The following is a 13,863-nucleotide window of genomic DNA, read 5'->3' as shown; positions in this document are numbered from 1 at the left end:
GTTCTTTTTAATATAATCTAAAAATTATTATTGACTCAATTACTTTAGTTCGTTCAAGCTGTCAAATGTAAATAACATTAAAAAATTAAAACATGCTCCTTGCCAAGACTTGCTGACCTATATAAAATGTTCAGTTTTGCTTTTCTCGTCATAATACTTGTTCTTCTTTCTTCATCTCTTGTAAGAGCAAGTAATTTCCCAAATGGTTATCATATAAAACAAAAAGTAACACCGTTAAAGTGACATCAGTAAAGCATCTCATTAGCTTCAAATAGATTTACGCCTTTTCAACGCACCACAGTTTGTACCCATATTTTGTCAGATGGCAAGCAGTACTATGCTGAACATCAGCAGTTGGCTCAGCCATGCAGAATAATCAAGCAGAACACAACTGAGAAATAGTCGGTTGGCTTGTAATGTTTCATTTTGCAGTTATTGAGGCATTGTGAAGGAGGCCAGGAGTCCCTACAAATTCTCCTCAGTAGTCTGACACATGAAAATGCTCCAGTTTATTTTTGGAGACCATTCCCCACTGCTAAATAAACCAATCTTGGAATTTGCCTCTACTCACACTTTTGCAAGAATGAAGTAAATATTTCCACACTGTTCGGGTTATAAAGGCATCTTGGCATGAAATAGCCAAGTAAGTTAGGCTAGGGTTTCTCAACCTCTCCTCCATCTCTGCACTGATGAGGAACGTGGTACACTCACATTAGCACCAGCTAGTGCTTAGAATGGTACCAAGTGTGTGTGGTTTGAAAACTCTCTCTGATGAATCTGAAAGATCATGCCAGCCATCCTTCATTTCCCAACTGAGATCATAAACTTATATCAAGTTGTGAAATATTCTGTTGAATAACAAATTTCCTTAGAAATGGTCATAAATAAAAAGTACAATTCACCATGTACCTAGGTCACAGCATTATGAGGCAAAACAAACCTTGGTTTTAAGAACTGTCAGCCTAATTTGCTCTTCTCTGCAGTGGATTCAGTAGCTAAGTTCCCATTTGTGGATTAAGTGGTGACTTGGCCCTCTGAATTGTACTATGCCACATTCATGCATTGGAGAAGGAAATGGCAACCCACTCCAGTGTTCTTGCCTGGAGAATCTCAGGGATGAGGGAGCCTGGTGGGCTGCCGTCTATGGGGTCGCACAGAGTCGGACATGACTGAAGTGACTTAGCAGAGCATAGCATACAGCCAGATAATGAATCTGGAAAGATCTATTCAGAGGGTATCATTAAAATTGATATTTTAAAATGGATATCAGAATGGATATTTCTGAAGGAAATAGTCTTTTAGTAAATCAAAATATGTTTTGCAAACTGGAAACTATTCACTATCTCAGGGAAATCATATTCAGAGTTCAGTCTTACTATCTGATCCTGGTTATGACACCTTTTGCTCTCTCTTCTTCTGCTGTTACATTAAGATTTTCTGAAGTCCTATGAAAACCAGTCCCACTATTTTGAGCCCTACCAAAAAAATAGCATTGCTATTACTTTTTTGACTTAGTCCCAGGGAAAAAAATAATATCATTCTTCTTTCTGCTTTTTTTATCTATTTGGTGATATTGTTAAGTCTGGCCTCTTTTAATGAAAAGTTTATTCTGAGATAAAGTGTGAAACACGCTAAATCAGGACAAAATAAATCAATAACTGTGATGTACTGAGCATGTACTATAGATTTACAACTATGCTAGATATTATAAGGCTCTGAAAATAAAAGAAAATCTTGGCCATTTGAGTTTTATAAAAGGATCAGAAGTTAGATGATTTCTGAAAATTTTCCCTTTCAAAACAATCATCCAAAAACTCTTTTGTCTTTCAATTGTTGGCCAGCCTTGCCACAATTTTTTAAAATCCCATGTAAATGGTTTCAATCCTTCTACCACAATGCTTCATTCTATCATTTTAATGAAAAGTACTAATTGTTAGTTTTGTTAGCTGTTTGATGGTTTCTCTGCACACAATACTACCGTGTTATTGCTGAAAAAATGTCCCTATGATATGGTTAGACCAAATATTAGAAAATGACAATATAGGTATTTCCTCTGCCAGTAACAGAGTTTGCCTTTATTTGCATTTGTGAAGGAGTCATTTTATACATTCCATTAGAACACCAAAGATCAGGTGTGGCTTTTTTTATGGAACTTATTTCAATAAATCATTTTTACCTAGATCTTTATAAATATCTGCCCTTGAATAGGAACACAAATTAAGGCGTGGATTCCTGAACATCTCACCGACTTATCATTTTAGAGGCTTGGTTCATGACATTACTTTGATTTTCTTTCATTCCTGAATCAAGGGCCCTTTGATCCTTAAGAATGAATATAGCTGTATCCTAGATGCAATTTTTCTTGGAGTAAAATACATATTAATCTTTCTATCTTTCAATCAATACCAAATGTATGCAATCTGAAATTTCCAGAAGAAAAAAATTATCTCATTTTATTGACACTTACTGCATTCCTTTTAAAAGAATCTATCACATAAAACACAGTCAAAAACCAAACTTGCACAATTACAAAAGGGAAGGGACATATTTATGAATCCAGGGAACAAAGTTTGACACCCTTGTGTAAACACCAGGAAAGTTTGGTCTTCCACATCCATGACCCCAGCTAACAATGCCAGTCAAAATCCATTTTCCATCACTCTTTCTTCGACAGGATAAAGGTCCACCTGAATCTCCCTATAGAAGAAGATAACGTTAAGTAAAAAGCATTTTTGTTCCACAGTTGTCAATTTTGTTATTAAAGTGCCTAATGAATTGTGTTCAAACTCCCAGTCTGACAGGGTTCTTAGCTAATTCCTATGCAGTTTGGGGAAGTATCAAGAAACAATGTGAAATTTCTAATGTCATTTTAGAATTATTTTTCCTGTAATCAAAAAGGTGCATTCATCATAAGAAACTTGATTCTTTAGGCCAGGAGTAACACTTGAAGATTCTTGCAAAGGAATCAACTTTCACATACCTCCAAACAAATAGAAAATCTCAATAATAAAAATAGTGGTAGTAGTAATAGTAATAATAATAGCTAACATTTATTTAGTGCTGGGATGTGCTAAGCACTATTTTGGGTCATTGAATCCTCATAATAACCTTTTGCTTCTTCCTGGTTCACAGCCTTGTCATGGTGAAAGGGCTTGCATAACTCAATGAAGCTATGAGTCATGCTGTGCAGGGCCACCCAAGATGACCAGGTCATAGTGGAGAGTTCTGACAAAACATGGTCCACTGGAAGAGGGGATGGCAGACCACTCCAATATTCCTGCCATGAAAACCCCATGAGCAGTCTGAAAACATGAAACTATATGACACCAGATGAGCCCCCCAGGTTGGAAGGTGTTCGGTATACTACAAGGGAGGGATCAGGACGACTTGTACATGATTGAGTGACTTTCACTTTCATTTAGTGGTAGTATGTGCTAAGCACTGTTTTGGGTCATTTAATCTTCACAATAACCTTTTGAGGCATGGTTATCTTAGAGGATTGGTTGACTTCTACCTCTATGCCATGACACTTCAGTGTTGGCTCATGGCTGTGAGGAAAAAAGGAAAGGAGACCCGCTTTAGTTGGCAAAGTCCAATGACACAACCCCAAGGATCACTGGCTGATAGTTGTTACAGAGAAATCACTCTCACTTGAGAGCCCTTTCTAGTATCTTAATTCCAAAAGCAAAGGCTGAAATAATTCAATGTTTAAATAGAATTTCTACAGTGTTCATTATTTAAAGTATAATACCTGAAATTTTATTTTCAGCTAAGGTGTTTGTGAGTGCTTAGTCATGTTTGACTCTTTGCAACCTCATGGACTGTAGTCCACTGGGATTCTCCAGGCAAGAACACTGGAAGTGGGTAGCCATTCCCTTCTCCAGGGGATCTTCCCGACCCAGGGATTGAACTTGGGTCTACCTGCATCGCAAGCTGATTGTTTACCATCTGAGCCACCAGATCAGATCAGTCGCTCAGTCATGTCCAACTCTTTGTGACCCCATGAATCACAGCACACCAGGCCTCCCTGTTCCATCACCAACTCCCGGAGTTCACTGAGACTCACGTCCATCCAGTCAGTGATGCCATCCAGCCATCTCATCCTCTGTTGTCCCCTTCTCCTCTTGCCCCCAATCCCTCCCAGCATCAGAGTCTTTTCCAATGAGTCAACTCTTCGCATGAGGTGGCCAAAGTACTGGAGTTTCAGCTTTAGCATCATTCCTTCCAAAGAAATCCCAGGGCTGATCTCCTTCAGAATGGACTGGTTGGATCTCCTTGCAGTCCAAGGGACTCTCAAGAGTCTTCTCCAACACCACAGTTCAAAAGCATCAATTCTTCGGCGCTCAGCCTTCTTCACAGTCCAACTCTCACATCCATACATGACCACAGGAAAAACCATAGCCTTGACTAGACGAACCTTTGTTGGCAAAGTAATGTCTCTGCTTTTGAATATGCTATCTAGGTGGGTCATAACTTTCCTTCCAAGGAGTAAGCATCTTTTAATTTCATGGCCCCAGTCACCATCTGCAGTGATTTTGGAGCCCAGAAAAATAAAGTCTGACACTGTTTCCACGGTTTCCCCATCTATTTCCCAAGAAGTGATGGGACCAGATGCCATGATCTTCGTTTTCTGAATGTTGAGCTTCAAGCCAACTTTTTCACTCTCCACTTTCACTTTCATCAAGAGGCTTTTTAGTTCCTCTTCACTTTCTGCCATAAGTGCTGCACTCAATATGCCAGCAAATTTGGAAAACTCAGCAGTGGCCACAGGACTGGAAAAGGTCAGTTTTCATTCCAATCTCAAAGAAAGGCAATGCCAAAGAATGCCCAAACTACTACACAATTGCACTCATCTCACACGCTAGTAAAGTAATGCTCAAAATTCTCCAAGCCAGGCTTCAGCAATATGTGAACTGTGAACTTCCAGATGTTCAAGCTGGTTTTAGAAAAGGCAGAGGAACCAGAGATCAAATTGCCAATATCCTCTGGATCATGGAAAAAACAAGAGTTCCAGAAAAACATCTATTTCTGCTCTATTGACTATGCCAAAGCCTTTGCCTATGTGGATCACAATCAACTGTGGAAAATTCTGAAAGAGATGGGAATACTAGACCACCTGATCTGCCTCTTGAGAAATCTGTATGCAGGTCAGGAAGCAACAGTTAGAACTGGACATGGAACAACAGACTGGTTCCAAATAGGAAAAGGAGTACGTCAAGGCTGTATATTGTCACCCTGTTTATTTAACTTATATGCAGAGTACATCATGAGAAACGCTGGACTGGAAGAAACACAAGCTGGAATCAATATTGCCGGGAGAAATATCTGAGCCACCAGGGAAGCCCTAAAGCTGCTACTCAGAGGCAAAGTTAAAAAAAGCATTCCAGATTTGTCCTTGGATGCCACCCTCACAATTCTAAACCTGATTAGGTAAATTCTAAGTAGTAGAGAGACTGGAATCTTTTTATTTTAACTGTTCGCACACCAACTCTCTGAAGCCTCATTTAACCTCTAAACCTTGGTAGCTATGAAGAACAGGACTATATAACCAACTACCTGCAGGTAGCACCCAAAATACAGTAGCTTTCAGAGATAAGAGTTCAAATCCCAGCTCAACTAGCTGACTTAGGCTCTCTGTGCCCCAGTTTCCTCTTGTATAAGATGTGGATGAAAGAATAATTTGAATGAATTTGTGTAAAGATCCTAGCATAGTCCTTGCCACAAAATAGGAATTCAGAAGATAGAAGTCATTTTTATAACTGAGGTTTTGTAGCACAGTGTCTAAGGTTATGGAAAGATGTGGGAACAACTCCTCTGCCTGCACGTGTGCTCAGTTATGTCTGACTCTTCACAACCCCAGGAATTGTAGCCCACCAGGCTCCTCTGTCCATGGGATTCTCCAGGCAACAACACTGGAATAGGTTGCCATGCTGCCCTCAAAGGGATGTTCCTGACCCAGGGATGGAACCTGAGTCTCCTGCACTGGCTCATCCTCTAAAACATCTGCTCACTTTTTGGGAATCATATAGGTATCTGCATAGATTGGAATCTGAGACCCATAGAAATATCCCCCCAAAGGTGACCTTCAACTTCACCACTGTCAGGAGGCCTCCAGTCACCTTTCCCACTCCTCTTTTCTTTCCCCCAGCCTGTGTGTCAAAGGAGTAAGTGAATAAAATACTTGTTATTTTAGAAGGTACACAGCCACTGCTAGGGAAATGGGTAGCAATCCTAAAACACTGTGTGTGAGCGTCTTGCTATGTTTTTTAGTTTCTGGTATAAGACAACCATGCTACTGCTGCTAAGTCGCTTCAATCGTGTCCGACTCTGTGCGACCCCATAGACGGCAGCCCACCAGGCTCCTTCGTCCTTGGGATTCTCCAGGCAAGAACACTGGAGTGGGTTGCCATTTCCTTCTCCATGGCAAAATGATAAATGCTGACCCCATTCTAACTGTTGGAGAAAAATACATGGGACTAGAAAATGAGTTTTACAGATCCAATTAGTATTTAATCACCTTTCCCTCATCTCAGACAAGTGGATTATAATTAGTATCTGAATTAAGGCAATCACCTGCCCGAGTTATTGCCATTATTATTATTACCCAGTATGGTATAGATTAAACATGAAAGCATTTATGGAAAGTACAACATGTTAGGCAAAGAAAACATAAGATGACTTACTCTGCAAGCATCTTTCTTGCCTGACATGACACCCGCACAGAGCATCCTCGAAGTGATGATGCCATAGGTGGAAACACAGAGGGTTTGGTCAATGAGTTCTACCTCTGCTTGCTGCAAAACGGGGGAGCCTTTATTGTCTGGAAAATACACAGAAGTGGAAATCAAGGCAATGGTTACATTTATTTTATTAGACAATTTATTAATTTTCTCCTTTTACTCTATAACAATTTTTTTAGGTAAATTCTATTATGATCCTCATTTTTTCAAATGAAGACATGGAGGCTTAGGAGGATAAAGGACTTATCTAATGGCACACAAATAGCAAAAAATAGAGCAGGATTCAGACCCAAGGTCTGATTCAACCATCTGAGCCATCTGATGGTGCCAATGTCAGACTCAACCATCTAAGCCATGGTGCCATGGTCCTTCTCCACATACCTCCTGCCTTCAAGACTGTGAGTCAGCAACAGCCGTTACCAACACTCCCTGGTTAAGAGGGCCCCTTAAGTGGAACATGATAACTGACATCTGGGAGTATCCTAGGAACCGTAAAAACATAACAGTTCGGATACAGCCCTTTCACTTCCTTTTTAACCTATATGGCTAAGATAATTCATTGACGCACTCATGCTTGTAAAGAAAATACCCATCAGCAGTGCCAGGCTGCCCAGGCTCCCGGAAAGGTGTGGGAGTGACCTCCACCTGCTCACAGCTGCATGGCAGCTGCGGTGGTGGTCACGTCTACCTCTGGGGTTGGGGAACACAGCAGCGTCGTGCAGTTTTGTACTTTGCACAAATGTTAAAAATGTTCTTTGTGTGTAGTAAATATTCAGTAATACTATCAGGAACATTAAAGTCAGCGGAATGATTTTTTAAAAAAAGAAAAGAAAACCCCCATGATAAAGTGGTTGAAGAAACTCTTTCCTCTTATGATATACGATGATGTAATGAAAGCTCTGAGCACAGTCCTGATGGTTTATAGGTGTTTGAGCAGTGATCTGCCTTCTCCCAGAAGGCCCAGACAGGTGGCGAATTTCGTGAGTTCAATAGCTAAATGTAGGTAGTTAGCACTGGAGAAACTGCCCATAGTGACTCTTTAGAGAGTGTCAAAGCAAGGCCATGATACAGTTCAAGATTTGAAGATAATGTACCTGTTCTAAGCAGTTAGAAATGACTATAAGGGAATCCAAGATAAAGACTAGAAGATCGAGGGAAAGCATCAGCTCTCACCTCTGGGGAGATGTTCACAAAGTTTTGGATTATTCTCTTTACTGTGTATTTAGAATCCTAAGCCATAAAACCTTGGCAGGACAGATGTAAAGACTTCCCTGCCATATAATCTGACCTTTGTGCATATGATAAAGATGCCCCCTCTGGGCGGGGTAATTGTAAAATGGCATTCTCTCTTGGTGGACCATTCCTAGACTGATGTGACCACCCTCCAAGCCTGAATCTGCAGTCTGGGGAACTGAGGACAATCTGGGTTTCAGCCTTCACTCTCATCCACTTGCCCAGTTGCCCTCGTGAAGGACATACTTGCACAATCCTCCAGACAATTGTCTATGAGCTGACATAGTAAATTGTGTATGGGCAACCTTCTCTTTTTTATGAAAATGAGTCTTTTTTTTTTTTTTTGCATGAAAGAGAACCTAAAAATATGGAGGAAATGTTCTTCTATAGCAGAAAACATAGCAAACTCCTCCGAGATTGAAAAGGGCCTGTACTATACTATCCTGTCTTGCTCATAGGCCTTCCCTTAAGAAGAGGTTCTCACTTCTTTGGGGGACAAGGGGAGAACATCATAAAACTGGAATTCTAATACTCTCCTCCAGCCTATCTATCAGAGTTGTCAGAAGGCTCAGATAAGATCATATATGAAAACCCTCTCCATGAACTCCAAAGCACCACATCAGCATGAGTAACTGTTATCTGGAGGGGAGGGGAGGGCATTCACTGACACACACCTGCTTCGTGCCTGCGCCCCCAGCCGGTCACCCAGCACTTCTCTCCACTGTGCACTTTCTGGCCGGCAGGAGGAATGCATATTGGCTGGATGAGCTGCTTCAGGGTCTCAGGCCAGGCAACACTGAGCTGTAGCAAGGCAATATCATAATCAAAGGTCTGGCTGTTATAGTATTCATGGACGACAATTCTTCTCACTGGGGAGATGAACTTGGCATTCCCCTGCACATTCATGCCAAGGTGAGCAGTCCACGGTGTGGGATCAGACAGCCTGGTACAAAAGGAATGAAGCAAGAAGTCAGAGGCTTGTAGAACCATATATGGTTTGGAAAGAGCACTCCATGGAGAGAGGGGCTGCGGGAAGGGAGGTCTGACTTTCACTCCCTATTGTAGTAACTGACTCTGCCTCTGAGCCTCCCTTGTCTCCTTAGTAAAACCGAAAATGAAGTAAGGTAGAGTAGGGCTGGCAAATGAGAGCTGGGTTCCAGAACATTTCCTCAGTGAATTCTAAGGACATGCTGGAAATTTTCTTGCCATCGGTATTTCAGGAACCACCCACAAGTCAAGATTGTTAGTGACTGGAATTTATTTGGTACCTTCTCCCTATTCATGCTGACAGTGGTATTTGACAGAGACAGACAGGGCCAGTAAGACAGTGATCTGGGGATCCTTTTACCAAATTCAAGGGATACCAAGACAGATTAGAAATCAAAGTGTTTCAAGCAGGAATTTAAGGAGATTTCTTTTTGCAAACTACCAGAAGCCTTAAAGATTGCTGTTCTAACTGCTCAAGCTTGACTATTCACAGGCCCCACTCCCTATGAGCCCCACAGTGGACTGGCATGAAGTCATGAGGGCTTTGTAATCTCCATCTGGGGTTTCTTATCTCCAGCAAAGAGATAGCAGCCTTGCTCTGGTGGGGTGAAGAAAATGTGGACGCTTTGGAAGAAAAGTAAGGACAGATCCCAAAGTGCTTGGTCCCTAATCCCACCTGCAGTACAGGGACCCAGGGGAGTATTAAGGGTCATATATTACATAAAAGACTAGTGATGGAACAGAAGCATAGCCATTTCAGTCATTAACATGAATCCTGTAATTTCCAGGAGAAACAAATACTCTAATTGTATAAATTCATTGAAATACTTTTAAAAATTCTAAGTGAGAAATAATTGATATATTTTTGTACCTAGGATTCAAACTGGTTCCAATTAAGGTTACATTTTAAGTGAAGTTGTTTTCTGAGCTTTCCTTTCACCCTTAGCGGGGAGAACGTCTGGCCCACGATAATCCCATCGGTAAGGGCAGACACAGCCCTCCCGACAATTACCCTAAAGGACTTGTTTGTGATCCTCCTCTGTGATATTGTGATTTATAATAAAAAACATACATTTGGTCATCCTTCCATTCCTGGCACAGAGCTCCTAAAACTCGTAGAATTTCCTAAGTGATGAGAGGGACCAAGGTGTCTTTTGTTATGTTACTGAGGTTACTTTGGGACTGCAACGAGGGCTGAAGGGGCTAGAGGCTGAATCTGTGTCCAGTGACCAATGATTCAGTGAATTGTGCCTGTGTCAGGAAGCCTCCATAAAAGCCCAGAAGGTTTGGAGAGCTTCCAGGTTGGTAGACATGTGAAGATTGGGAGTAAAACTGTCCATGCATGGAAAGCTGCACTCTTTCTCATACCTCACCCTATGTATGTCTTCCATCAGGCTGTTCCCAAATTGTATCTTGTTATAGTAAACTGGCAAGCCAGCAAGTAAAGTGTTTCTCTGAGTTCTGTGAGCTGCTGTAGCAAATTAGTAAAATCCAAGGAGGGGGTCACTGGAACCTACACTCTATAGCCGGTCAGTCAAAAGTGCAGGTGACAACCTGGACTTTCTACTGGTGTCTGAATTGGGGGGAGGGGAGTAGATTTGTTAGACTGAGCCCCTAAAGTGCTTAATCTGTCTATCTGGGTAGACAAAGTCAGAACTAAGTTGAATTACAAGACACCTAGCTGGTGTCAGACAATTGCTCGGGGGTGTGGGAACACTCCCCACCACCACACTGGAAACTGGATACAGAACCGTTGCCTTCACACCCTGAATAGGGATCTCCATACTCCAGTCACCAACTGAATTGATTGATTGAATGGATCCAAATGTGAGCTTCTTCCCACAATATCAGAGCAGCTATGTGGTCTGTGGTCACGTCAGAGTAAGAACTGAGATGCTCTACCTGCTTCCATGAAAACAGTGGGCAGCAGAGAGGAGCCACTCCCTGGAGATGACTGAGGCGCCACAGTAGGCAGATCCAACGAAGTGGAGGCTGACTTGCCACGGCCAACCCCCTTCCTGGGTGTCGGTGCCCCCAATGATGCGGTGGAGGGTGGGGGAACTGCTGCTGCAGCCTTTAGGAGAGAAGGGGTTCCATGAGTTAAAGGCAGACTTGGAAGAAAAACCAAGCATTCAGTCAAATTTTGAGCTGGGTTGGGAAGTAACTAACCAGGTAAGCAACCGGAAATCCCCTGCTTATCTAGAGAGGCAATACGTGGGACTGAAACCATCAGTGTCTGAATACTGTCTGAATACTGAATACTGAATACTGTCTGAAACCATCACCAACAAACCACTACTTCCCTCCTGAAAACAGGCCTTGATGCAGAGTCTCTGTACAGTAACACACATGTGGGGAGGAAGGGATCTATTAGTAACAGCTGTACCGATAAAAACAGCAGCTATGGAGTTCAGGTTGTTAGGTAGAGAAGAAAGATTAATGCCAAAAGCAACCAAATTGAGAGTGTCCTTGAAATTGTGTTGATTCAGGAGAGAATTTGTAAGTCCAAAACAAATGAAAACCTAGTTAAGAAAAACTAGGTATCAAAGCAATTATTTTCCAGTGTAAATAGTATTGAGAAGGATATATAATTAATATGTCGGCACATGGCCAATTAGAGATCCCGTGGTTAATAATAACACATAGCAGACTACAGTTCTCAGGTCAAAGCCAAAGAAAGAACCAGCTCTTGACATTGATCACAACATAAGGCATAATTAATAAAATCATCCACAGTATTCCAGTACCTATTTTTTTTCTCATAGGTTGTTTTTTTAAGAGCTTATGCCTTGATTAGGGTTATTAGAAAGTGGGAGTTCTCTATGTAAACATCTAGTGCATGAATAGTTATTATCAAGAAATAAGGCAGAAAATAAAGAATAAGTAATTTCTAATTATTTCTTATTCTTAAGAATTAAGAAAGAATTAAAAGAATTCAGTCTAGAATTTTTAATTCTGAGAAACCATTTCAGATTCAGTTCACAGAAGTGGCCTGTGGCAACTTCTGCCAGGGGAATTATACCAAGAAGGAAATGAAAATGAAAAACAGGTCGAGGGAGAAATACAAAAGATCCGAAGGAACGTGTTTCTACACACGACAGCCTTCTTCATCGGTTCCATCTGGACAGTCCACGTTGCCATCACATTTTGCATTTTGTTTCCTAATGCAAACATCATTGCCACACTTAAAAGTTCTGTCGTTGCATGGAATACCTAAAAACCAACAAAAGAAGAGACTGATTTGAGTGAATGACACTGAGCTCTGTCCACCGAGGATGGCTGAGCCACAGGGTCAGTATTTGCTGCACATGGCAGAGGGAACTGAAGCAAGCCCACAGTGTCCTGTCCCTGCGTCTCAGCAGAGCCACAGAAAGGCAGGCAAGCACTAGCTGAGAATCAGTCCAACAGCCTCTCCTTTCTTCCACGGTAGGGGAGATGCCAAGCAGTTGGCTGGATCAGTGGCTTAAGCTATGCCCTCTTCGCCATTACTTTGACTTGTTCTCCAAGAAAATTTTAAAGCAAAAATCATACTCAGTCCTTTTATACCATTGGGGGTGGTGGGGGGAGGGTGGATGGACAGATTTTGTGAATATACAGCACATTTGTTCACAACTCTGGCTGTGTGTGTTTTTGTAGGGGCTAAATAGACTATACCCGATCACAGTATCTGGCACATTCATCTATATCAGATCCACAGTATACTTTAGTCAAGAGCAACATTAAAATTACGTCAGCAAGGAAAATCTTCCAGTATTCTCTCTCGCTCTTTCCTTCTCTCTCTCTCCACACACATGCACAGACTCCACCCCAGTTAGTGAACAATTCATCCATTTTATCTGGGCCCAGGAGGATTCCTGGGACCTGAGACTTTCAGTGGGGAAACTAGAGCAAGTCGATCGGCCTAGCTCAACAGAGATATTTTGATTTTGGCTTAGAAGAGTGTGCTAGGTGTATATACCCATGTCTGATTCATGTGAATGTATGGCAGAAACCACCACAATATTGTAAAGTAATTAGCCTCCAATTAAAGTAAATAAATTAATTTAAAATAAATAAATAAATAATAAAATAGGAAAGTTGGAAAAAAAAAAAAAAAGAAGAGCGTGCTAGGGAGACCAGCAGAGTGCAGAGCACTCCTGCTCACTGTGAGTGCAGTTCTGCTCGTCCTGGCCGTCCTCACAGTCCTGGAAGCCGTCACAGATCAGAGGGCTCTGCTGCCCAAAGGAGCTGGCATTGCAGGCAGGCTTTAGAGTCACTGGAAGGAAAACAGGCAGAAGCTGGTGAGCCTGACATCAGCGGGACCCCTGAGGACCAGCAGTGCCCCTGGAAACACCCAAGTGGTTAAGATGACTTAAACAAAACAAAATGTGTGTTTGCTCAAAACTGACGGCTCCAAGAGGAAAAGTAGATGTTTAAGCTTTGGTGTAATTCTTTGTACTGTGAGTTTGTCAGATCTGACTTTTGCTGTGTGTAAACATATTACATTTTGGTGGTTTATTTCATTATAATTAAATGTATCATAAGATTTTAAGGAAAATAAAAATTGTAAGCTGTTAGCTAAATTGAACTTGTTTAACCTCCTAAACAGGATGGAGTGTCCTGAGATTGGGGATTTTGTCTTACTCATCTCTGTACTTCAAGTGCCTGATTGAGTAGTTGTTATTGTTTAGTTGCTAAGTCATGTCTGACTTTTTCGTGACCCCAAGGACTGTAGCCCACCAGGTTTCTCTGTCCATGGGGTTTCCCAGGCAAGAATACTGGAGTGGGTTGCCATTTCTTTCTCCAGGGGATCTTCCTGACACAGGGATCAATCTCCTGCATTGGCAGGCAGGTTCTTTACCACTGAGCCACCAGGGAAGCCCGATCAAATAGTAGGTGCTCACTAAAAGTTTATTGAATAGAT

The 13,863-nt window shown here is 41.6% G+C and overlaps 1 protein-coding gene across 1 annotated transcript in view; it reads right to left on the bottom strand.

Annotated features, from left to right (window-relative positions):
- Window positions 1-2,453: 2,453 nt before the first annotated feature.
- The window catches only part of TMPRSS7 (transmembrane serine protease 7), a 40,503-nt gene continuing 29,093 nt past the window's right edge, over window positions 2,454-13,863 (bottom strand). Inside the window, exons 11-16 of the mRNA XM_061391482.1 lie at window positions 13,105-13,215; window positions 12,057-12,173; window positions 10,863-11,034; window positions 8,648-8,916; window positions 6,684-6,820; window positions 2,454-2,697 (exon numbers count right to left, since the gene is read on the bottom strand). Coding sequence (XP_061247466.1) covers window positions 2,527-2,697; window positions 6,684-6,820; window positions 8,648-8,916; window positions 10,863-11,034; window positions 12,057-12,173; window positions 13,105-13,215 — 977 coding nt within the window. The 3' untranslated portion in view covers window positions 2,454-2,526. The remainder of the gene's footprint in view (window positions 2,698-6,683; window positions 6,821-8,647; window positions 8,917-10,862; window positions 11,035-12,056; window positions 12,174-13,104; window positions 13,216-13,863) is intronic.

Source organism: Bos javanicus, chromosome 1, assembly GCF_032452875.1.
Source record: "Bos javanicus breed banteng chromosome 1, ARS-OSU_banteng_1.0, whole genome shotgun sequence".
In the NCBI taxonomy this organism is placed as follows: domain Eukaryota; kingdom Metazoa; phylum Chordata; class Mammalia; order Artiodactyla; family Bovidae; genus Bos; species Bos javanicus.
The sequence above is the reverse complement of the archived record's forward strand: the minus strand, read 5'-3'. Positions and strand labels throughout refer to the sequence as shown.